At 36.6% G+C, this 26,601-nt stretch overlaps 1 protein-coding gene across 4 annotated transcripts in view; it reads left to right on the top strand.

Annotated features, from left to right (window-relative positions):
* The window catches only part of dlk2 (delta-like 2 homolog (Drosophila)), a 45,966-nt gene that overhangs the window by 16,552 nt on the left and 2,813 nt on the right, over positions 1–26,601 (top strand). For 2 of the 4 annotated variants that reach the window (XM_051126848.1, XM_051126849.1), the window contains exons 2-5: positions 11,498–11,580; positions 21,212–21,308; positions 21,479–21,609; positions 23,973–24,117. In XM_051126848.1, coding sequence (XP_050982805.1) covers positions 11,511–11,580; positions 21,212–21,308; positions 21,479–21,609; positions 23,973–24,117 — 443 coding nt within the window. In that variant the 5' untranslated portion in view covers positions 11,498–11,510. Of the gene's footprint in view, positions 1–4,196; positions 4,434–11,497; positions 11,581–21,211; positions 21,309–21,478; positions 21,610–23,972; positions 24,118–26,601 lie in introns of those variants that run through there. The other 2 variants (XM_051126846.1, XM_051126847.1) reach the window with 2 other exon arrangements.

Here is a 26,601-nt window from a genome sequence, read left to right as displayed (position 1 = left end):
AGTAATCAAAAAGTAATTAAAAGTAATGTTACATTACTTTAATAAAGCAATTGAAAAGTTATACTACTTATTACATTTTAAATCAAGTAACTTGTAATCTGTAACCTATTACATTTCCAAAGTAACTTTCCCAACACTGCCGCTTTCTTATTATTGGTCCGGTCTTCTGTCACAACGCGAGGAGGAAGGTGCAACACGACAATGAAATGCAATGAAAAGTCTTTAATGTAATCCACACAGGTAAATCCACAAAGAGGAAGACAAGAACACACATATTCATTGATGAGACCGGACACAAAGCATAAAACTCAAACAACTTATAAGGGGGTGGCTAATGATAGACAGACAGGTGCTCGTGATTAACTAATAATGACAGTAACAAGAACAGGAACAGGAACAACCATTGATTTTTCTTTTATGCCAAAAATCATTAGGATATTAAGTAGAGATCATGTTACATGAAGATATTTTGTAAATTTCCCACCATAAATATATCAAAACTTAATTTTTGATTAGTAATATGCATTGCTATGAACTTCATTTGGACAACTTTAAAGGTGATTTTATCAGTATTTTGATTTTTTTTTTTTTTCACCCTCAGATTCCAGATTTTCAAATAGTTGTATCTCAGCCAAATATTGTCCTATCCTAACAAAACATACATTCAAATTTCTAAAAATTGACCCGTATGACTGGTTTTGTGGTCCAGGGTCACATATAGTAATTTTTAAACAATAGTTAAGTTGAATAAAACTACCTAGAAGGCTGGGTCAAAACAACCTAGTTGCTGGACTTCACAAAATTAATTCACAAAAGCACTGAAATATTAATTTTCCATCACAAATGTTTAGCAAGGAAATGCAAAGTGTCCTAGGGACATACAATACTTTTGTGAGCGAACTTTTATAAGTGAATGCAAAAGCACTGAAATACAGCTTTTCCTCCCATCTCTCTTTTTTTAACCATCATCATATCTCTTTAGGGGCTTCATAAATTTCATATAAATATAAATTTCAATTCACCATATTTTTTCTTAGTGTAAAAAAAAACTTCAATAATGTTTTTTTGCCGTTTTTGCTTTTTGGCGTGTTCGCACTGCAGGATCGTATTTAGTTCTAGGAACTAGAACTAGTTTAGGGGAACTAAATTAGCTCCTACTTCAGAGTAGGGTCTAAAACAGTTCTGTAGGAACTACCACTGACGTAAGTGTACACTGATTGGCCAAATGCATACAAAACACTGCCTACTTGGCATTTTTAAAAAGCTGTGTAAAAATATTTACTCCACGAATATGGAAAACAGTGATAACAGCTGCTCTTTTCTCAGCCTCAATGATATGTAACACTGCAAGTTGTCACAGGAGATTTAGTCCGATTTTCATGCTCTTTCAATCACATAAATTGTGTGTTTACATTCTATCTCCATTATCACGAAACCCACAACACAGCTGCATCACGGTGTCCTCCATTCACTGGTCGTTGGTGTTTGTAAATGCCGCAAATAAAGATGACGCTGTTGGTCTGAAGCTCAAGAGTTCAATGGAACTTGCAACCGTAGTCTAACAGTACTTTTGGGAAACATTCACCTGACTAGTTCGTAGAACTAAGTTCTTAGAACTACACAATGTAAAAGCACCTTAAAGAACCTTATGTGCAAAGAAAAGGTTTCATGGATGTCTTTTCTGTCTTCAGTCATAAAGAAATTATGGTTTTTGAGGAAAACATTTCAGGATTTTTATTCATATAATGGACTTCATTGGTGCCCCGATTTTGAACTTCCAAAATGTAGTTTAAATGCAGCTTCAAAGGGCTCTAAATGATCCCAGCCGAGGAAGAAGGGTCTTATCTAGCGAAATGATCGGCCATTTTTTTTGGAAAATAAAAATTTGTATACTTTTTAAACACAAAAGCTTGTGTAGCACAGGCTCTGAGATGCGCGTCCACGACGCTACAAATCACGTCTTAGTTCATCGTCTGTGTACTCCGGCTAAAAAAGGTAGAGTATGGCGAAAAACTCCATCTCATGAACATGAACGTTTTGGATGACAAGGGGTGAGTAAATTATTTGTAAATTATTGTTCTGGAAGTGGAGTTCTCCTTTAAAGTTTCTTTAAGGAACCACTGATGCCAACAAAGAACCTTTATAGAGTGTTTTTACACCACGTCATCAATCGTCCATATTGGCAGCACTGAATGTAAACAATGCCACTGAACAGAACGAAACTCGCATATTTTGCTGATTATTGCTGCTGAAAATGGTCAATTATTGTCTTGTTTTGGGCTGCACTAATCATTGAGACCAGGAAAAACATTTGCAGTACTATAGACTGCCAATGTTATAACAAATCAAGGAGAAGAGTGTAAAAAATTGTCTGAGGAACAAAAGCGTTTGTGGTTGACCAAACTGAACCAGGATTTCCAGAGCAAGAATCTTGACAACATTCATGTTTGTTCTTATCATTTCCAGTCAGGTAGGTGAAATATTAGGCTAATATCATAATTAATACTGCTCGCACATATCTTTACCACATATTAACTTGGTTTGTCGAAATATTGCGTCCTTTGCAGTTTACTTCTCTATGAGATTTAGTAGCTTTCACACATTTTTTCCATTAAATTAGCAGAATAACGTATTCAGTAGTACATTTACCATGCAATCCATGCTGTTGTTTACATCTGAGTATCTCCAATATGGCCGCGCATCCAGGTATCTGACGTAAGTGCAAAACTTCTATTTTTAAGTATTTTGGGGGAACTTAAAAGCATTGAAATATAATTTTTTAAACCATCACCTCTTTAGATGAAGGCAATATGTTTAATTCACCCGAGCAAGCCATTTTTGGAGTAGTGTGAATAATCAAAAGAACGTATTTCCACTATAAAGAACCTTTTGTGCAACAGAAAGTTTCCATGGAAACCATAAATGCCAATAAAAGACCTAGTTCTAGAATGTAGAACCTAGAATGTAGAACCTTTCTTTTGCACAAAAGTTCCTTTATAGTGGTCAAAAGTTCTGTAGATTATTAAAATGTTCTTCACTGTTTACTGTGAGAACTTTTTACTAAAAGGTTCTTCTGTGGAATCACAAAAAAAAAAAACCTTTTGAAACCTTTATTTTTTTGAGCGTAAGATGAGCACGTTAAAACAGATTCCGCATGTGATATTCAAATGAAAGTCAATTTTCACAATTGCCGTAATTGTAGGAACTGCTGCGGATAATGATGTAAAGCTAGAGCAGAAAGCACCCGCGACAGAGCCGCAGATTTGAACACCCTAATTACCGTACTGCCACTTTCAGCACAAACATCATAATCAGGCCACAGCAGGACAGACATACAAATGTGTGCTTAAAATCGAGAAGCTGAATGGCTGGAATAATGGGCATGCCATTATCTCAATATAAACACGAGGCGAGCAACCAAAACAAATGAGCTCTGAGTGCTTTCCTATTCATCTGTTCCTCACAGACGATCAGGATAAGCCCTCAGGAGCCCGATAAACCCGTCTACACATTCTGCTTTCGATAGTAGTAGTGATTCAGCTTTCTAAAGAGTAAACGTCAGCAGAGAGACGGTTGCTACATGTCTGTCTTTACTTACGCCCTCGTTTATAGTAATATATTTGTGCGGCAGCGAGCGAGTGTGTGCATATATTCGTGCGGTCTCCCATCACAGTGTGTGTGGACATGTAGATGCCTGTTTTCAAATGCTCCACAGGCCCGATATTGTTGAGATAATCTGCTGAAAACTGATCCTCTCCACACTATCGCCTGCAGAGGAACGTGTGGGCACATCAGCCCCCAACATCAGGAGCCTTGTCTGTCGCTACAGCAACAGCAAAAAGCCTTCCATTACCGCTACAGCGCTCGCAAGGGTTTTTCTGCCAGACGGCGTTTCTGATAACAAGACGACATAATGCATACAATGCGCTCTCAATCAGATGTGTCCGTCTGTGAAAAAGAATGTTTACACGGACGGTCTGAAACAACAAGACTTGTCATGCCTTAGTGAAACACCAAAGAGTGGCTGAGGGTTTGAGAAAAGAAAAAAAAAACATGTCATGTCTATACTGTATCTTGTACTCACTCAACCCTGACTGATTGTTCTTTGAGCTGTGTGAGATGGTGGTACTGAGGGAAGCCTGTCTCTTTAAGAGCCAGTCCTTGGGCAGGTTGGCTTGTTGAGTGGGGAGGTGGAACCTTGTCTGCTTCTACAAACAAGCATTTCTATCAACAAAACGTGTCTCACTTGCAGGCTGATCTTGAGGGTGTGCATATACGCCAGACTGAATAGTGAAGTCCTGCTTGGGTTTCTTTTACGCTACTTCCTAACGGTGTATGTGTGATATGTGAGTCAAGCTTCATCAGCACCTGAGGTTTGCAACACTCTGCTGGAGGGGCCACCAACAGCTCAGGTGTGTCACATCTGTTTGTCAGTAAGTGTGTTTATCTGTTTTGTCATAAAATAGAGTTCAGTTGTTGTGTGGCATTTCAAATAAGAGCTGGGTTGTGCAGTACCTTTTGAACTCTGTAACTTTTAAACAATTATTTTCTTGTGTAAAAGGCTTGTGTAAAACAAATTTTCAGAAATATGCTCTGCTCAAGCTCAAGCACTTAAACTTGTGAGTTACAATCAGACTATTTCCAAAAGCAGGAAAGTGTGTTCACGCATCATTTGAGATGGAAATGGTGTAGGAATACAGATTCACTGTTATTCTGAGATAGATGCTGGTTAAAGGATCCACGTGTCAATTAAGTTTCCATGGAAGCTTCCTGGTAAATAATGGTTTTTAAATGCATATGTGACGGTGGACAACAAAACAAGTCATAAGGGTAAATTTTTCAATTTGTACATCATCTGAAAGCTGAATAAATAAGCTTCTGAGGGTGCAAAAATATCTAGAAATTGAGAAAATCACCTTAAAAGTTGTCCAAATGAAGTTCTTAATAATGAATATTACTAATCAAAAATTAAGTTTTGATATATTTACATAGGAAATTTGTAAAATATCTTCATGGAACATGATCTTTACTTAATTTCCTAATGATGTTTGGCATAAAAGAAAAATCAATAATTTTGACCCATACAATGTATTGTTGGCTATTGCTACAAATATACCCCAGTGACTTTTAATGGGTTTGAGATTTTTGTATGTACAGTCAAACCAAAATTTATTCAGATACCTTCTACAGTTCTCACATTATCACAGTTTATTTGCTATAGTTAATTAAAATGGTAATAAAATATGACAAGAACAATTGTGTCAGAACAAATTCATCTTGATAATGTCAGATAACTCTGATAGAAAGGTATGGAATGGATTACAATCAATCAAAAATTGACAATATTTACACAACTATCAATACTTTGTTGACCAATTACCAAGCAATGCTTAATTTTGTTCAGTTTGTGGTGTAAAAAGGTCGCATTAGCAATTAAAGAAAAAACACTTTGTGTCTGAATAATTTTTGGTCTCAAATTTTTTATCAATTTTACTGGTAGTCCACTGTATGAAGAATTTTGGGGGTATAGTATGTCACACTTTACTTTATTTTACTGTCCTTGCTTACATAAATGAACTATCGTGTCCTTTACACACTAGTAAAAAATATAAAAAAATAGTCTGGTGTCTTAATCTTAATTTTTGTTTGACTGTATTTTGTATGTAAGTATAATTTGTGCTCCAGCATACATCCATGTTCAAAAGTCTGGCACTAATTCTGTATTGCTTAAAGCCTTTAAGAAGTGTTTAGTAAAGGCAAAATCTTGAAGGGTGTAAGAAACATGTATGTTTTCCTACAAGGAAAAGACTGACAAATTCCATGGAAAGCCCTGATTCTAAGTTCTGATTTCATCATTTTAATATAAAATGCTGTTAAACTTGCACCTGTGAGCTATTCTATAAAATAATTTACTATGTTATCATTCCATACTTTCATGAAGAGAAATTCTGAAGAATCTACATGCAGATTCTTTCCACTCAATGAGCATTAACAGGGTCAAGCTCCGGAATGAGAACATAAAATATCAGATCAGACCCGCAGTTGCAGCTCTCAAGTTTCATTCTCCGTTATATTCTCGATAGCATCCCATTTATTTGAACTGTTGTGTTGTGTTTGGTTGCAACACACACAGGAGAAATTAGTTTTTGTGGGATTAGTGATGTTGAATCATTGTGACTGTAACATGCTATTCTCTGATTTTATGTACAAAGCTTTTCCCAAATTCATTCCTATTGCAAAAATACTCCATGAATCAATCATTTTGAATCTCGCTGGTTTTGTGGTCTAAAATTTAAGAGCTTTGTTGGAGTGGAAGTAAATAATGACTTGAACATCATTCAGTTCCTCACAAATCTGCCTTTTTGACTTCAGAAGATTTGTAATATAGAGGGTTTACACTTATGTGAGTTTGGTCAGTTATTTGGATGCGCGGCTATACTGGCGATACTCGGATGTTAACAACAGCATGGATTGCATGGTTAATGTGTTGGCTGATTTATTTATCTAAACTACTTATAAAGCTGCTAAATTCTTAGCATGACCATATTTTGATAAACCCTAATCCTGGTAAAGATAATACAGTAAACTTAACAACTATTTTACTAACACAAATGTTGTCATTCTTCTTGCCCTAAAATCCTGGTTCTGGCAAAAAACGTTGTATAGTTAAATGTTTCTTCCTGATAGCAAAAACATTTGACTTTTCAGCAACATTAATCAGTAAAATATTCAAGTTTTGTCCAATTCAGTGGCACTGTTTATTTCAGTGCCGCCAATGAAAAATGGAAAGTCATACGTGAGGGCAACTTTAAAGATTTTTTAAATTATTTATTTATTAACAAGATTTTTTTTGGAATCACATTTCTGTTGCCACCATTTTAAAAGTAGTTTTAAATTGCATCATGACCAAAGAACACCCTTTAACTTTTTAATCACTGTTAACACATGGCCTTCATGTGGACTTTAAAATAAAGTTAACATCATTCAGAAACCAGAAAACACCTTTGCTTTTAAAAGTAGTTTTAAATTGCATCATGCAAAAGAACACCCTTTACTTTAATCACTGTAACACATGGCCTCATGTGGCACCATCATTCAGTTGTTGTCAGACACCTTTTTATAGTTAGTGGGTGTTATTTTAATAGATGCATGTTAATAACAGCTCCACCAGAAAAAAAAAAAAAAACTGATTCAGTATTGCACTAAATGAATCAAAAGCACAGGGGAATACAAACACTGCATATTATGCAAACATGTAATTAAGTCATGTATTAAATAATACAAATGCACTTTATGCATTTAACCTCGCTATTTAAATGTTTTTGCTGTTGACTTTTCATCAAATACCCACAAATGACTATTTTAGTTAAATGTCACATCTGTGTTCTGTTATTTTTAATGCTGAAATTTGAATGTTGAACATGCTTCTCCAAATTGTTCTTTTTATGAGACAATTTGTCCCTGAATCATCTTGATTTTTAGCTTTATGTTAAGTATGAAAAGGCGTTCAGTTGAAGGACTGTAGGCTACATTTAAATAATGAATCGCTCTGGATGATTCATCAAATTTTGATGATTTCTGAAAGATGGACCCTAAAAAAATGATGCCAGTTTCCCTGGATAATTGCCAATGTGTCAAATGGCATAAAAGCCCTCTGACTGTATTTTTCACATCTGATGTGACACATATTAATTAAACACGGCTGGAAATAGCACCTTCGACAACCACAGAGTGAGCTGCTCAGGAAATAAAGTAATGTTCAAATATAGCCTGCTTGCTTGTTTTCACTGGCAGGTGTCTGCACATGAGACCGGCCAGAAAGCATAAGTGATAATTGACATGGCATCCCCAGCATCAAGGACTGTAGATGGAGGCTTCCTATTGTGACATGATCATGGAAATGGACCTCTTCTCAGCTTTCCTGTTCAAAGCTTTCCTCCAAATTCATTCCTATTAACGGTTGCAAGAGCGCTCAATTAATCTACAATTGGAAACAACTAAAAAACATGCAGAGAGATGACTGAAGTAGCCAGTTGCATCATCTACAGATATTTCTTTGTCCATATGAGTGAGGTTGACTTCTCTGAGGTCATTTGCAAAATGAGATATTACAAAACATCTCATTGCTTGTTATGATCTTTCTTCTAGTGTAATATATTACTGTTTGAGAATGTAAACATTGCATGGCAAAGGAAGATAATCTCTCTGTTGGAAAACACTTGGTTTGACTTCTTTGTAGTCCTGCCATTATTTCCATCCCTTATCTACGCCACGTTACACATAAGGGATAATCTGCAGAAGCGATCATATTGTGCATTAAAAGTAAAGTAAAGCACAGTTAGCCGTGCATTATCCCGCTTATACAATGGTCATTTGCCAGCATTGACAAGTTAAACTGTTAATGATGTTTGCAGCACAATATTTGACAGATAGGGTTGCAATAGTTATTTTCGTCAGTTAGAGCTCATTAGCTCTAGCATTCTGGCCGCTTCAAATCAGACACAGAGATGAAATAGTGCAGTAAGATCACTTATTTGAATTAATGAGTTCTAACATTTATTTGAATTAATTATTGATCAATCGAGAGAGAGATGACAGCTGCATGTGTGGATTATCTGCATCTGCATGCCTCTATCTTCAAACAATGAACCTGTAAGTTTAGTTACCTCAGAAACAGTTAATTTACCTCCTGGTTGCTGAGAAATACAATGTAGCGACTGAAGTTATTTTATTAATAGATTTCGATTTTTATAATGCAGTAGCTTCTTGTCAATCCACCAGTTCACATTTACAACTGCATGTTTTCTGAGTACATTTCACTTTGGTCTTTGGTCATTCATTTTGGTCCAAAATAGCAGATGGTCTTATTAAAAATGCAAATTCATCTCTGCCAGCAGGTGGCACCTTAGGAACGGCAGAAATATAGCAGGTTTTTTCGCCTGACCATAACCTGAGTCTTCTCCTCCTAATTCTACCAGTGATGCTTGATTCAACTTCCCATGTCTACTATACATGCAGATATCAACAGCGCAGCTGGGCTGTAGGTTGCCAGGTTGAGGTCACAAATGGGTTCAAATTTGTACGATGTGTTGATTGTGTGAGTAGAATGTGTTCCATACAAGATCTGACCAACCTTAGAGTAATATATCGATGTGATTATTCATATAATGAGGTTTAGGTCATAAAAATGTAAAATTATGGGAGTTTCCCGGGAGAAATAACAAAACGGGAGGGGGCAGGAGATGGGTGTAAAATATGGGAGACTCCCGTATGGGAGTGTTGACAGGTATAAATATGTGTTTGTGTGTGTGTGAGTGAGTGATGTGTGTGTATTTGTGTGCGCCAATAAATACAGCGCATTCATATTGAGTGGCGATTAAACACAGTTAATGCATTTTCAATGCATACCTGCCAGCCAATCAGAATCATGTATTCAGAGAGACCATTGTCTAAATTTGCATAATGTCTCCCTACTGGCTGCTTTGACCCGCCCTCTAAGGACATTTGAGTGAATGATTTCCTTATGACAAGGGCTGCATCCAATAACCTAAGCAATGACTCTGCAGGCAGTGTTTGCACACAAAGGCACCTCACAAAACTGATTTCGGACATGCTCTTGAGGCAGCGTAATGGTTTAATGATCTACAACAAAATGGAATAAACTTTTGTGATAACTAAGTGAATATTTAACTACTATAATACTGATTTCTCTCAAGAAGGTCAGAAACATACATTTACACACAAACTGACCAGCAAACCCGACTTTCAGATGCCATCTTTATTTTTCTGCTGGAATGCACAGGATTGTGGGATATCAAAGGCAGTGAAGGATACATCTATGCTGCCTTCAAAAATTGATGAAGGTATCTCAGGAGGCAGGAAGTGAAGCTAACATTGGATTCGAACGTGCCTTGATGCCTTCCTACTTTGAAATGTGTCCTCCGAAGGCAGCATTTTGCAGTTTTGAGATGTAGCCAAGGAAACGTTAGTTTATACAACATATAATAGTGTTTACAGCTGCTCAAGAAGCCTCAGGAGCTGAAACCCATTTATAGTAAGAGTGGTAACATTTCTGACAATTTAAGCGGTTGACCAGGCTTTAAAGAGTAGAGATGAAACGGTTACCAGTTTAACGATAAATCACAATAAAAAGTCCAGACAGTACATATTATGGTTCATATTTTGCTGTCTCACACAGTGTATAGATTTCGTTTGGGGGGGAAATATGTGGAAGATTACAGAGGTTACCAGGAAATAGCTCTATTTCTGCTGTTCCATAAGCACCACCTGCTGTCAGACAGTGGATTTACATTTTCATTCAGTCTGTCTGCCGTTTCTTTTCAGACTAAATTTTTGTTGTAAATCTTAACCAGTAGATGGAAAACAAGCTAATGCATTATACCAATTCTAAAACACCTGGATAATAAGGTAGTTTTATTGTTACTTATGTATTATGCTGTAATTGTTATGTAGTAATTGTTTGTGGAACAGATAAAATATTTGTTAATTTTTCAGTTTGACTGATTCTTTTCCAAAAATGATTTAAAGGATAAAATGTAAGGTTTTAAACTACACTTGAAAAAGTGTAGAAAAAAACATTTGAAAAAAAAATGTTGTAAGTCACCAGAGCAATATATATTATATGTATTTATATTAAAATCTTATATTTTAATTTTATATTAAAATTTTGATGCTATTATTAATATTATATAATGTTCACAGAAAAAGTGCATAGTGCTGCTAATTTATAATAATAAAACTTGGTGAAATAATTCGTCCTGTGAAATTTGATCTAATATTTTCATACCATTTCAACTCCATTAAAGAGACAAGATCAAAAACTGAGCATTTCAAGCAGAGGGTGAAAAGATGTGCTGCTGCAATGTACAGCATGTTTTTTTTTTTTTTTCAACTTTAAATAATGTAAATGTATTCTAGCAGAACCCAGAAATAAAGTTATGATGTTGTAAATGAGCATAATATGGGAATATTAAACAGTATTGCTTGGAGAGGTGTGGGACAGAGTGTAGGTTAGACACAAGAGCAACAAACAGACACATCATAATGCTTTGTCTGTCAGCGCTCGCCTTAGCAAATTTGTGAGCTGTGTAAATGGACAAACAAGGTGGTGAAGGAGTGGTGTGGTCTTGTTGTAAATGTCCACCATGAAAGATTCACAGTGCTTTCAATTATTAAGTATTAAGTTGAATTATTAAGCGTGTCTGTTGGCTGGTCCATGGTCAGGTGTTGCTCTGTTGGATATTAGGGGGAGAATGAAAGTGCTTTGAGATCTTCATGCTGGGCTGTTGTGACTCATGTTGGAGGCTATAGGTTGGCCAGCACCCAAGGATCACTTGTTTTTAGTGCATCATTTCTTGCTTTATATATTCAGTAGGTATATTCATAATATATGTCAACAGCAAAATGTCCAAAAGATTGTGATTGCATGAATGAATAATTTCATGAATGTTAATATGTTAATGTCTCGTTGTTTCAGATTGCCTTGCACCATGAAACTCACTGTAGTTCTGCTGCTCTGTGGCTGCTGTGTGCTATTTCAACACAACTGTGAAGCCCAAGGTAAATATATTTCATACATTGTTTCTTTTTCCCAAGTTCCCAATGTAAAACACATAGGTTATATATTTTAAAGTTGGAAAGTGGTTAAGAGCAAGGCGCAGTTTACAAAAGATAATTGTAAAAATTGGCCATACAGGCTGTTAATTTCCTCAAACAGTTTGTGCCAACTGTGCTGCAACAGGATCCTGGTGAGCAGATTACATAAAACTCAGCGTCAGAGGTCTTTGATGGTTCCGTTGCGGCTGATCCTTCTCTTGAGTATTCAGCTGTGAAATTCCTGTCTGCTTACAGAATGTGACAAATCTGTGTCTCAGTTGTTGGGCGCAAAAGAGTTTGTGTCTTACACGCGTGCTGGGGGCAGAGGTCAATGCCCAAACTCCTTCCTCTGTGCGTCTGAGCAAGGCAGAAGAAATGTCAGTTGTGCCGGTTGGCCTGCAGTTGAAGATGGGGGGAAAACCTGATCTGTGCATGTCTGCAAAGACAGATTATCGTGCAGGTCAGCAGAGCCAGTATCTCCTGGAAGGGGCTTCCACTTCATAGGCTCAAACCTGGAAAGAAGCCAATGCAATGTAAAACTGATACAGACAGATGGACAGGGCTTGAGTCTGTGCCAGTGACTATTGCCACAACGTCAAATAAGAAATCAGAATTCATATGAGTTGCTGGCCCCTCCTCAAGACTATCAGTGCCTGCTGAACATTTTTAAAGCTGCTTTGATGTTTTATGCTAGTCATGGTACATTGGTATTAGGGATAGTTCACCCACAACAGTGTTATTATAATTAACTAAAATTTTATATATATATATATATATATATATATATATATATAAAACTGCAACTAACTAAAATATGTTAAAATGAGTTAAAGGATTAGTTCACTTCCAGAACATTTTTTTTTATTAATTTACTCTCCCCAATGTCTTCCAAGATGTTCATGTCTTTCTTTCTTCAGTCAAAAAGAAATTAAGGTTTTTGAGGAAAACATTCCAGGATTTTTTCCATATAGTGGACTTCAATGGGCTGTACACAATCCCAGCCAAGGAATAAGGGTCTTATCTAGCGAAATGATTGGTCATTTTCTTAAAAAAATATATAAATTGATATACTTAAGAACCACAAATGCTCATCTTGCACTAGCTTGACCTCATGCATTTAGTAATCATGCACATGTGACGTAGACGGAAGTACCAACTCAGTGTTTACAAAGCAAATGTGCAAAGAAATTCAAAAACTTCACAAAAAAGGTAAAACAACGATGTCATGTCATTTTAAAGTTGCAGGAGAAAATCCTAAATTTTTGAACCAAAGTATACAAACAAAGAACTAATCACACGTGAATTTTCCAACGTGATTATTCAATGTGTGCAGTTGTGGATGTGCATTGCAGAGCTAGTGCAAGATGAGCATTTGTGGTTATAAAGTAAATAACTTTATTATATATATATTTTTTAATATATATGTTTTTTTATTGTGACATTACGCTTCATTAGATAAGACCCTTACTCCTCGGCTGGGATCATTTAGAGCCATTTGAAGCTGCACTGAAACTGCAGTTTGACCCTTCAACCCATTGGCCACCATTGACTACCATTGACTATATGGAGAAAAATCCTGGAATGTTTTCATAAAAAAACTCATTTCTTTGCGACTAAAGAAAGAAAAACATGAACATCTTGGATGACATGGGGGTGAATAAATTATCAGGACATTTTTATTCTGGAAGGGAACTAATAATTTTAATTTACACTTTTAAACACATTGGAAAGAGAATTGCATTAAAAATCCTGCGAAAAGCGGGCGAACGCGAATCTGGCAACATTTTATTATCTTAGTTAATGTAAAAAGGCATTCTATGTCTCTACTAGTTTTTGAGCTTTTTCAGTGTGACTAGTATTTCATGAGACTTGTACCTGAGTGCCCCATATCGCAAGTGCATGCGGTACCAGGTGAGCTACTGAGCAAGTTTACCATGTATGAAAAGCCATAATGTGCTGATTATAGGATACATAACATTAAAAATATATTAGTTTAGGTATTATTGACTATAGTAAAACATGGTTTTGTGTCAGGAACTATACGGAAATAGTGTATTCATAATTTGGTTACACTTTATTTTACAGTACATGTACTTACAGTGTACTTAATGCTCCGATATACTCAAAACAAAGTTTGGTAACACTTTATTTTAAGGTGTCCATAATACAGAGTAACTGCCTAATTAAGAACTTAGTAGTAGCCACTGTAATTACATGAAACAATATGTACTTACCATTTAACTAAGTCATGGAACAGCCTGTAATTACAGTTTGTAATTATGTAGATGCAATAGGCAGCTACTATTACACATATGTAACAGGCCGAGTCTGTTAGACAGCTACTTTTAAGTACAATCTTGATACACTTTATTTTAAGTAGCTTATGCCTGTGTAATATTCCGTAATTTTAATGTAATAAGAAAGGTATTACATGTATTTAAGCTGTGTACTGGTGGGTTAAATCAAACTAATGTGCAGCTGGATAAGGTGTACAGTATAGATACACATGAAGTACACTTAAGTACAATCTTAATACACTTTATTTTAAGTAGCTTATGTCTGTGTACTTACATTTTAAATTACATTGTATAAAGTGTGCAACACATATGTAACAGTCTTTTGGTTACATATGTAGCTGAGTAACAGACTTTTCTGTAAAGTTCACTTTGGGAAGCTGTTTTGAACTCCCAAAGTGAACACAAAGTGAACTTCTTGTCGGCTGAATTTTTTTCAAAATGATGTCATTTCGATCTTCAATTTCATTTGAAGTATATCAGGGCCTTCACACATGAAAGTACTGCGTAGTACAAGGTAACTACATTGGTTAAGGTTAGGATTAGGGGTAGGTTAGTCCCTAGTTATTACCCAGTTATCGCAATCGTTATGATAACTACATAGTATGTACACCCATAAAGTGCTACCCATAATTTGTGTAAAAATGTTGGAAGTTGTTGGAAATCTACGGCCACTAGTGTTAAATTTAACTGTAAACTACATACTGAATTGTATGTGCAGCACTGTATATGTATGTTTTTGGAGTTCAGCAAAAATGTACTTTATGTACAGGCATGTTTTTCCAAAGAGCCAATGCTTCAGTTGAGCCTTACTGGATCGTAATCCATCCTCGCTTGTCTGTCCTGGCAAAATGTTTTTCTAGCAGTGAAAACGGCTGAGTGGATACTGAGGCTGAGTAATCCTTCGGTTCACATGGATCTAGTTACCTCTTCCTCAGCTCCTTTGGACACTGTCCGGCCGGCCTTCTGTTTCACTCCACCTGCTCTCCAGTGAGATCTTAGACACACATGCGTACGCTTGAGGAGTGTATGTGGCCTGTCTGGTGTTAAAACAGAAGGGAAACCCATACCTGCATGTTTCACTGGCACCAAGGCGCTGAGCTTGGCCACAGGGGTTCTGAAGAGGGAATATAGGGTTTCATGGTAGGAATAAATTTAGATCACTCTGGTTTTCACATGCAGTGAACCCACGCACTGTGGTGTCTGGTTGAGGACCCCCATGAGGCGAACCACAAAGACTGGAGGATGGAGACAGTGACAGCACCTGTCACACTGCTATCATAAACACAACACTGGGAAACACAAACCACTGTTAACAATTGAAATGATCACTATGGCCCATTGGCAGATCACACATCCTTCTTCAGCATAAATAAATGCCCATTGAAACAGAACATGACAGATCAAATCAACAGGTGCATGAAACCTTTTAGCAATATGTCCAGGTCATATTTTGCATGTTTTTGCATTGTGACATTATTTTCATGACAATTGTAGCATTCTGTGACTTCATTCGCCTAACAGAATGCTTATTTAGACTGTCTGAATTCTGCGAACAAGTGACCGATTTCAGTCACAGCTTTAATCTCTATTTATAATGTAGGGGGCGGGACATTTGGATTCTAGAGAGCATTTGATTGGATAGAAAGTTTGATGAGAAGCTGAAGTACAGGGTGATGTCATCAAAATCGATTCATATCGGTGGAAATTAGAGACTTTTAAATGCTGTCATTTGTTTGTCGGAAAGAATGGCAGATTCGGCGTTATGATTGGTCAGATCGCCTGTCAGTCAAGCTGTTTGCGAACAGCCAAGCACATTCCCCCAAATTTATTATACAATACATTTGGGGGAATGTGCTTAGTTGTTGGTAATAATAGGGTAATAATAATATTACCATTACTCCAATATGCTCCAGTTATGCATTTATTTCTTAGGAAAAATACAATTCTAAACCTTATGTTAATGGTAAAAATCCTGAAGATCTGCATTTAAAAAGTTCTTTTAAGTAAGACTTTCATTAATTTTCTCCTACTGTTTCATACTGATATCTGTCTGCTTCTAATATGTGTCTCTCTCTCTTTTTTTTATGGTTTGCTAAATTAAATAATCAGTTCACAAAAATGAATCAGACTTTCCAGTGAGAGGATATTCTGGGAAATATATTCTGTTTGGATATTCAGTTTGTTTATTGCCTCAGTTCACTTGGCATAGTTGTATGCATAATATGTGTGTGACAGAGATGCAACATGTAGTCAGACTGCACCACTTCTTATTGGGAAAAAGTAATATAGCTACTGTCTGAGCTATTGAACAACTCAGCTACTGTCACAATAGTGGAAAATGTAAAAAAGTTAGCACTATGGCTTCTTTTATTTGAAAATATTAAATATTTGTGTGTGGGGGGGGTGGTGTTAACACTGTGTTATAGTTTTTAACTATTTTGAATCATAAAAAACTTGAACTGAACTGAACTGAAAGTTTAACTGAATCATTTTCAGTTTTCTTGCTGTATCATATCATTTCAAAACCATTGTGACTGTAAATATTTACACACATTACAGAATTAGGCCTGGAGGCTTTTCTAGAATCGACTTATCCTGTTTGTACAGCATGTACAAAAAGAGGTTATTTGCACCGCATCTGTCTATCAGCACTCTGAGATCATCGGACTTCTGTTTGCTGTCACACCCGGGCCAATTCTCTCTTTAAAACACGATAGTGTTTTAAACATATGAAATATTCACTGTCTACCTCCTGGAATCAAACAACTCCCAGTCTTGGTCATCCATAGCATGCTTTGAACGTGAAGTAAATGCAGAGAGCAAACGGACAACATACAGAAAGGAAAGAAAATTAGAAAATTGTTTCAAGCGTGAATACTGAATTATGCAAGCGTTCTATTTTGCATATTGGATATATCTTCCATTTCTAAGATTACCATTCTTCACCTGCTCCCTCTCTCACGAGTGAGAGAAATCACACTCCGTAGCAAAATTTGTGGCCAATTACAGCTCAACTGAAAATTTACTTTAGTGTACTTTGTTTAAGATCATGAGTGTGCGCCCTTAAGATACACTATTTGGACAAGTATTGCAACATACTATACCTCTTAACTATTGAATTCAGGTATTTCAGTCAGACATGAAGAGGAATTCCACATGAAGTCAGAGAGAAGGGTCAGAGAGTGCTGAGGTGAAAGGTGTGTAAAAGTCACCAGCGCTCTGCTGATTCCATGGCTGAACAGCTCCAAACTAAATATCAACACAAAAACTGTGTGGCGGAAGCTAATGGAATGCGTGTCTATTGCTGAGCAGCTGAATTGAATGGAGTGGTGTAAAGCATGGCACCACTGGACTCTGGAGCAGTGGAAACCTGTTCTGTTGAATGACGAATCATGCTTCTTTGTTCGGCAATTTGATGGGCGAACAGTTTTGGGATTAACGGGAATGGAGACTGCGAGTCAGGCATTCCCATCCAACATCAGTGCCTGAATTCACAAATGAACTACTGGATGAATAGGCAAAATTTCTCACAGAAACACTCAAGGGGCCTCATTTATAAAGGGTGTGTATGCACAGATTTGATCTTGGAGTGTGCGTGTGCTTAAATCCACACCAATGTTCATATGTGTTAAAACTGCCTTTGACGTGGAAAAGTTCGTAGTTGCACATCAGGGTCTGAGCAGATGTACACACTTTTTCTTATACTGCAGGTTTTTGGAAATGTAAGCTGTTCTTGCAGCTCGCTGTTCTAAATTAAAGGATTTTGACGATCACTGGTGATCTTGTATATGTTAATGACATTAATTAGGAGAGAGGCAATGAGATGAAACCATTCAGTTTGGCACAAGTTCAAGATCATTTGCGATTCATAGATTTCAAATCTGTAAGAGAGGAGTATGTGCGTTTTCCGTGCGTACGTTCAGTCTACGCATATTCGAGAGATGATCGTAAGATCAAGTTTAGGATAGTTTCTGTGCAACATTTTAGAAATGAGGCCCCTCAGTCTTGTAGATGATTATGGAGAACCAACTTCAAGATTATGTCTATGTATTTAGAATGCAATGTTGTTAATGTCTCCATTGATGTAATGGTCAGGTGTCCTAATGCATTTGTCCATATAGAGTATATGTTAAATGAAAACAAACATTACTCGTAACTAGGGATGTTACAATAAATCAATGCAGAATCAATTAATAGAATTCAGTCAAATCATGGATCAATTCTGAGATTTTCCGAATGCATCGCGATTCTCTTTCGAATCGATTTTGAGCTTAGTTTTTAACAGCAGGCACTGCATGCTTGCTTCTGTTCATTACACACTGTTCATTTACATTAATCTTAGGTCATAAAAGCATTCTGAGCTGAGGTGCAAGTACTTTTAACCGCTTTATATAGTTCAGCTACATGCACAAGCGGTTTTCTTTGTGTGCATTTGAGTATGTGGTTAAAAACTAGATTAGAGCACCAAATGCTGTTCAAAACTAAAATTAGAATCTAATTGAGAGAGAATCACAATGCATTCTGAAAATCTCTAAATCGATTCTGCCATCGACTTATTGTTGCATCCCTACTTGTAACATTAGCAAATAACTATAGCCCTGTACATTTGTGCTACCCTCAGAAAAACTGAAAGATATCACAGTAATTCTAAGGGTAGGTTAGGTTTATATGAGATACAACACTGTCAAAACGATCCTTGTTCACAAGAAAAACACTACGTGTTTCAAAGCATTTAAAATAAGTCTCAAAATTTAGCTGAGGTTCTAGATTTGTTCTCTCAAAGTTAACAAACAATAATGCTAAGTGTGTTAAGAATACTGAGAATGTTCGTTTAAAGATCTGGCCTTTAATGTTCTCAAAACATCAGCACAAAAACTTTTATAATCATTCATGGTATGCTTCTTTCTGAAATGTTAGTTGGATGCTCATCTAACATTTTAAAAAATGTTACTATTTCAGAATGTTCAGAGAACATTCAAAATGAACATTCTCATTTGCAAAATGATCAAATGGAATGTTCCCTTAATGTTCTTATAACCATTAAAAACGTAGAGAACATCTATGACATACTGGGAACATTACCAAAAACGTTCTTAGAACATTTTTTTGTTGGCTTTGAATATGGTCAATGTTGCAAATTTACTACTAATGATAAATAAAAAATAGTTTTTGGACCGCACTGTGTATGTAAATTACCTTCAAGCAACAGGGACAACATTTCCATTCACTACATATTGAGCCGTACAACAAGAATCATTACGAGATTCTTTTGGTTTGAAATGTTAAACTAATCCTTCAGCTGTCTACGTTTAAGAGATTACACTTCATGTTGTTGTTTGGGCTCCTCTGTGTTATCAGTTTGTACTTTTCAGCTGTTGTACTGATAGCGTAGGAAAGCCAGGCTTGCATTGTACAAAGCTCTGTGTTTCCACGAATACAGGTCTTACACTTGGCCCGATTACATGGAAAATGCTTCCCATTCCAGCGCCACTGAATGAATATGAGCTTACACATGTATTGTGTCTCACATGCCAGCCTTTATCCGAAATAGTCACACGATTAAGCGAGCACCACAGATGGGGGGTAAACAAACTTCTCCTGAGCGTACGAGGGATTCACATATTGATAATTATTCATGACTTCATGGCTATAGGGAATAATTTAGCCCGTTTAGTGGAAACGCACACAGCGCATGTGATGTAAGAGGCTCGCTGGGTTCGAAGGCATGTACGGGTTGGGCCCTGGGCGATGGTGAATTCTTGTGATGTTCGGGCAAAGCTCATACGGGCGGAGACATGAGCACATTCCTCTCCTCCCACCGCACACGCTCCCCTCGTGCCCATCGCCACAGACACACGCGCTTCCTGGCCGTCCCCCAACACACACACATACACACCCTGCACTAACATTCACCGTAGCGCAAAACCCAATACTGGATAAGCGCAGCCAAGAATGCTAAATCACTCAGTCAAGATAGTGATGATGGAGATCGGGGTGAATCATTTCCTGTAACACATCATAAAACTTTTCATGTAAAAGTGCATGTAGATTATTAAGGATGGAAAAGGACGTGCATAAACTTTCCACTGTCCCGGTCAGAGGTCACGCTTTCATGAAAGCTAGTTTCTCCCTAAAATAAAGTGTTTTTTGCATTTTTAAGTCTTTAATATATTTTTTTTGGCAATCTGACATTGTTTTTCTAACACTTTTTCCCTTCGGCATTTGTCCTCATTACTCAATAATTAATGTAATGAGATTCACATTAATGTATTACTGTTAAAAGTCAGACTGACCAAGAGGGAGAACTGACAGCAAGGCAAATTAAAAATGAAAGGAATAGTTTTCCCCCAAAATGACAAATTTCTCATCATCTACTCTCATGTGGTTCCAAACCTGTATGAGTTTCTTTCATCTGCTCAGCGCAAAAAAAAAAAAAAAAAATGTCAAAAAGCTATTGACTCCCACTGCATTTTTTCCACACTATGGACGTTAATGGCTGCCAGAAACAGTTTGCCAGATAAGTACCGGATAATTACCAGATCATTTTCAAATTATCTTCTTTTGTGTTTAAAATATGGAAACTCGTACAGGTTTGGAATAACATGAGGGTAAGACATTTTTTTTATTCTGAGGGAGTTAACAGAGTTTGTCTTCCCTTGATTTTCCATTGTCCCTCACTGAAAGCTTGTCACAGTAAATTAGCTTTCCTTCAGGCAAGATCGACATGTATATGCATCTTAGCATGTGCTAGCTGTTGTTTACCACACTCGACATGCTACATAAGCTGTTGAAAAGTGACACTGATCGCACATGCCTTCTTCAAGTGACAAACTCTCACAGACAAGCTAGAGCTTGTTAGTGATCTGAAGGACTTGTTTACTCTAATTTGAAGAGGAATTATCGTTGAGGATTCATTCCTGCTATGCAGTACCTTCTGAACTCTATTGTGTACAAATTGGCCAAAGAAAAAATATATATATATATTCATTGCTAATGCTTACTAATGCTTACTAACTGCAAAATCAGTTAAATTTACCCTGATCTTCAAATTCCAAAAGTTTTCACCCCCCGAATTGATTGAACTCAATTCAACTATTATTTTCTCTTGTGGACTATATGTAAAAGTCTTTTATGTGAAATATCTTATTCAGGCCAGTATTAAATAAAAAAATCCCATGCATTTTGTATGATCCTTCTTATTTTGGTAAAATTCTGAAAGGTGTATGTAAACTTTTGACCCCTTTTGACACACTGTATATACACCAAACATTCTATTTAATGTTTCTTTCTCTTCACAGTTTTATTTTCCTCAGTAGAGACATCTCCAACACCCTCAACCAGTAACTGCACATGTGAACTCGGCCATGGAAAGTGTGCTGAAAACGGTGACTGCAGGTGAGTGGGTTCATGAGGGTGAAATATGTGGCTGGTGTGTCTTTCATGACGTTAAAGTGTATCTGTCCTGTGCGAGCCTGTTCCCGTTCACTATTACTGCAAAAGAAAACTGTAAACAGATTAACAGTACAATGAACATGGCATGTAGGGTAACTCTTGCCCCCATGCAGGTGTGATCCAGGATGGGGTGGACCGCGGTGTGAAGACTGTGTGCGAATGCCCGGATGTGTCCATGGCACCTGCCATCAGCCCTGGCAGTGCACCTGCATGAACGGGTGGGCGGGCCGATTCTGTGATAAAGGTAATTAATTTTTATAAATGAACATGAAAACACTGATTACATGGATAAAAGAATTCCAATATGATTTCCATGTATTTAAACATATATCACGAGCATGAAAAAGTACTACATAGCAAGGTTAGTTGCAACAAAGGCTCATTGGTAATACGTGAGAGTGCCTACATTTCTACAAAAACATGCACGAATGGATACAAAATGGTTGCAAAATGATATTGCATTCATTGCAGCACATTTCACAGCAGTCAAACCAATTAAAACGCATTTGCTGAATCAACCATGCCATTTTAGCTTCCTTATACAAGATTACGAGCTCTTTTGTGGAGTGTCGTGATTCATTTTTCACAAAACTCCTGTGTGCTGTATGCTGTACCGGGTGAGCTACCGAGCAAGTTTACTATGTTAGAAAAATCTTACATATGGAACTGATTATGTGGTGCAAACATTAAAGAGCAGGTCATATGGTTTTTTAAAGTGTCCTAATATTGTGTTGGAGATCCCTACAACAGGTTTAAATGCATCTATGATCAGAAAACATTGCAATTTTCTAAGTATATACATTTATACATAGAGTCATTTGTCAGTGATTTCGAAACAGTTTGTTCAAATTAGTTTTGAGCATAATGTTTGTAAACCCCTCCCTCCCATAAGCCTACTCTGCTCTGATTGGTCAGCTGGCCAAACCTGTTGAGACCGGTACAGAGAGGAGTACTTGAGCAAGTTAGCGAGTCCACGGTTGTTTTTGATGCCCGCGAATTAAAGCGACCCCAATAACGTCATATTTAGCTCTTGGATTGCGAATTTACCAGGGGAACCCAACAAAAAACTTGTATTTTACACCCCAGAACATGATTTTTAACAGAGGGACCCCCCTCGACATGCGATTGGGCTAGTTTTGAGTATCAATTGGGCGGATTTTGTTGTGAAAACCTGGCAACCCTCATTGACAAAGCACACACCTTCACACAAACAATAATATAGTGCTCCAATCCGTTCTTAAAATAAGCGAATTGTGCCCTCAGCTAAAGTTTAGCTGCTAAACTGTAAACACATAACAAAACAATAATGGTAATGGTTCAAAGTAATTAGAATGACAGTCTACATTAATTGACACATTTTTAAGAAATAGTGGGTTCACAGGGAATTATCAGAACTATTTCAGTAAGACAGTAATATCGTGGTTTACCTGGAAACCTAAAGCTGCACTAGGTATACATCATATATTAGCACCAAAAACTTTGAGCACTCAGTTAAGAATGTACACATAACGTATCAGTCGTACTTACAGGTTGTGGTTTGGAGACGCTTGTTAGTCCAAATAAAGAAGATTAGAAACCAAAGAAAATAAAAGCCAAGATTAGAGAAGCAGTCCTCCGTAAAATGACGAGCACACAACAAAAGGTTCAATTTCTATTGCCGTGGTATCATGGAAAAATTTATTTTTACCAATAGATTCTTCACATCATCATCTTTCGGCATTAAAAACTAGAACAGCGCAGAGCTCAGTGTCTTCATGACATGATATAAATACACTAACTAGCGGAAGTGTTTGTGGGTAGGGCAGACTGTTCATATTTCGCGGACAGGCAGGGATAATGCTAATATGCTACCAAGTGATGTAGATCAGTAACAGGGAGAAGAATTGAAAATATAACGACTCGTTAAGGCGATTCAGAATTGACTCTTTCTTTTGAGAGACAATACCTTTATTTATCATGCACTTTTTTGATTAAAAACTTTGCAGACTGTTTACATTTAAGGGATAGCTACGTTACAAACTGCAAAAAAGATATTTTTCAAAAACCCATATGACCTGCTCTTTAAAATGTATTAGTTTACACACAACACATTGTGAAGTGTTTTGAGGTCATCACAAAGTACGATTTCGTTAATCAATAATTTGCCCTGTAATCATAAGGAACAAAAGCTGGTGTTTTAATGCCTCTAGTGTTAATTTCACCTGAAAACTGTAGTGAAATTTATTTAAAGGTATGTTTTTTCAGAAATGTAGTCAGTCATGCATTTACAATGAGCATGGGTTGGTTATTTTAGGATTCCGTTCTAAAACACTATAGTATTTTTTTTATTCACTTATTTTAATTAGTTTTCAGTTTTTAAATTTTAGTATTTTTCTTCTGTACTTTTTTTTTAGTTTTTATATTTCTATTCAACTATAATTTAATTCTAGTTAAACAGAAATATATAGTTAAATATAATTTAACCATTTCTTTTTTTTTTTTCTTGCCAAGGCACATATTTTCATTTTCATTACCGTTTTTCATTTTCGATTCTGCAACAACTGTGATTGATTATTCATGACCTTAAGTAGCAGGAGGTTTAATAGATTGATTGACTTGTTTTTGCAGATATTTACGTGTGCTCCAGAGAGCAGCCATGTCAGAATGGGGCTACTTGCGTCTTGAATGATTCTGGGGATTACAGCTGCTTATGTCCTGAAGGCTTTCATGGGCGGGACTGTGAACTAAAGACCGGGCCTTGCCAAAAGACTAAGTCAGTGTTTTTTTTCTTTTCTTTTCATTTGTAATGTAAATGCATTTTTGTGTGTTCAAATGCACTCACCTGCCTAACATCACAAAGCTGTGGAAGAACACAACAAGCCATTCTTAGTAAGACATTTTGATTGCGGTGTTACAATGAGCTCGTTTTCGTAAGATCACTGAATAGTGCTGTTCATGATTTGACCTCTTTAAGTAAACATTTTGTTAAGCTGTGATCCTTAATCTATTAGCACACAAGCCCAGACGCACTGGCACAGGCAGCACAACAGCCTGGTCAATTTGCAGCCTCCAGAGTGCAATCATGTAATTCAATGGGCTCATTACAGACCCTGTAAGAGACTGCTAATACTGACACACTGCAGCTCGGCCCCTACTGTTCTTCCCATGACGACCAAAACAAACCAACTGAGAGGTTTCCAGGGAAACCATGCTGCAGGACTGGACCAGTTGCAGCAATATCTAGAGACAACGAATCGCTTCTTAAAATGAAATATAACAGTATATGGTTAGTCTGTGAACATGATGTATTGGGGATGTGTTTTAAATGTTACATTCTCACATCAATGTTTAACATCCAGAAACAACTAAATAAGTAAGCCAGTACTTAAGTATTGCTAAATACCCTCAAAAGTGTAAATCTTGTGATTCTTTGGAATAACTGTTTGCTTGAGCATTTTAGGGCAGAGCTTTCTGTTTGTCCGACCAATGGCTGTAGAAAAAAACTCTGGAATTGCCAAATGATGAGGTTGTTCAGATAACAAATTAGCAAACATATAAAATACAATTCTTTCAGATGGTGTTTACACAGGCATATTAGCAATAATTGTTAAATCTTTTTAATTTAGCAACCACTCCTACTGATTCAGTGCTTTTGATCTACTAAAAATGACTCATAATTTATATTTGAAGTGTTCAGATGCAAAACCAGCTAAAAGCCATCTCGGTCAAAAATGAGATAATGATGCTGAGTGAATGCTCCTGACACATATTATACGTCCATCAAATACTTTTTCTTCAAACTCGCTAAAATAGCAGCCTCAGCCCAATCAGAAGTACCAGTACTTACACAGAAACCTATACATCTGAGCCTGATAAAAATGCATTTTTTAAATAAAGACGTCAGATGGATTTAGCTGGTTTTGCATCTGAACTCTTCATTTGTACTATATATTTGGCTGAAACGCCTCAGTGCAAATAAAGTCTGATGTATATATGCATGGTATTTCAAAATATACACAGCAGTTGACAAATGTGTACTACAAACTAGTTTCATCTTAGTTTTGCCAATGTCTGTGCTTTTTTTTCTGCACTGTTGTTATGGCCACTGTATATTAGGTGGCCTTAACTACTATGTACTTACATCAAAAAATAAGTACTGTGTACTTAATGTGGTCATATTGTATTGCAACACACTTTTGCTACTATTAAGGTGGGATACATGCAAGGTTAGGGACAGGTTTGATAGTATGGGTAGGTTTAAGAGTGGGTTAAGATGTAAAGAATGGGTTAACACTAATTATAAATGTAATTAAAGAAATTCCATACAGGTATTTTTAAAAATATAAGTACAAGATATAAACATGTATGTACACAATAAGTGCATTGTACCAAATGATTCATTTAAATGTAAGTATATAGTAGTTAAGGCCACCTAATATAAAGTGGGACCATTTTTTCTTTCTTTATTCTTTTAAACTAGAGTTACTGGTAACTTTTAACCCCATCACAAAATTCATAAAATCTTAACCCCTCCTTTCACTGTCACAGCCTCCAAAAGTTTGATGCTGTTTCATCTCTTCAGGCAAAGTCGCCACCTGGGGGACCAACTAATTAGTGCAATAAAAAAAATCAAGGTGCACTTGTGTGCTGAGCATACAGAGTATGAGTAATTAGAAAAATTGGATTTGTATGCGCACAGCATGCATATGATGAAGTCTGTGTCATAACTCACTGTATGCACACCCTAGTGTACACATAAAAATCGAGGTATACGTTGGGCTTTACATTGCATTCCAGATACATAATCAATCAATTTGTGCACTGCCTGTGAACTGAACTTATGACATTGGTGCAAAGGAAGGCTCATTCGTTCATTAATCTGACGAGTCCAAAGTATGCTTCAGTTCTGATGCAAATGTTAGGAATGCCTACAGTCGTACGGCACATAGCCTTTCAAAGTAGACTCTGTTTGATAGCATGCAAGAATACAGACACATGCGTACAAGAAACACAATGAGTGTTTTTTAATTCACATAAAAAAAAACCCTGGCTCATAAGTGTTGTTCTTTCAGGAACTGGTCTATACATTTGTTGCTGCTGTGTTGTAGTAGTACTGTAGCACAGTCTTTAAATGTTGTTCCATTCAGTCAGTTTTGGATGTTTATTTTTTAAATTGAACTGATTTTGAATACACTGCAAAAAATGCTTTTCTTACTAAGATTTTTTGTCTTTTTTCCAGCCAAAATATCTAAAAATT

The sequence above is a fragment of the Labeo rohita genome, chromosome 13 (genome assembly GCF_022985175.1).
Source record: "Labeo rohita strain BAU-BD-2019 chromosome 13, IGBB_LRoh.1.0, whole genome shotgun sequence".
NCBI classification, from domain to species: Eukaryota; Metazoa; Chordata; class Actinopteri; order Cypriniformes; family Cyprinidae; genus Labeo; species Labeo rohita.
The sequence above is the reverse complement of the archived record's forward strand: the minus strand, read 5'-3'. Positions and strand labels throughout refer to the sequence as shown.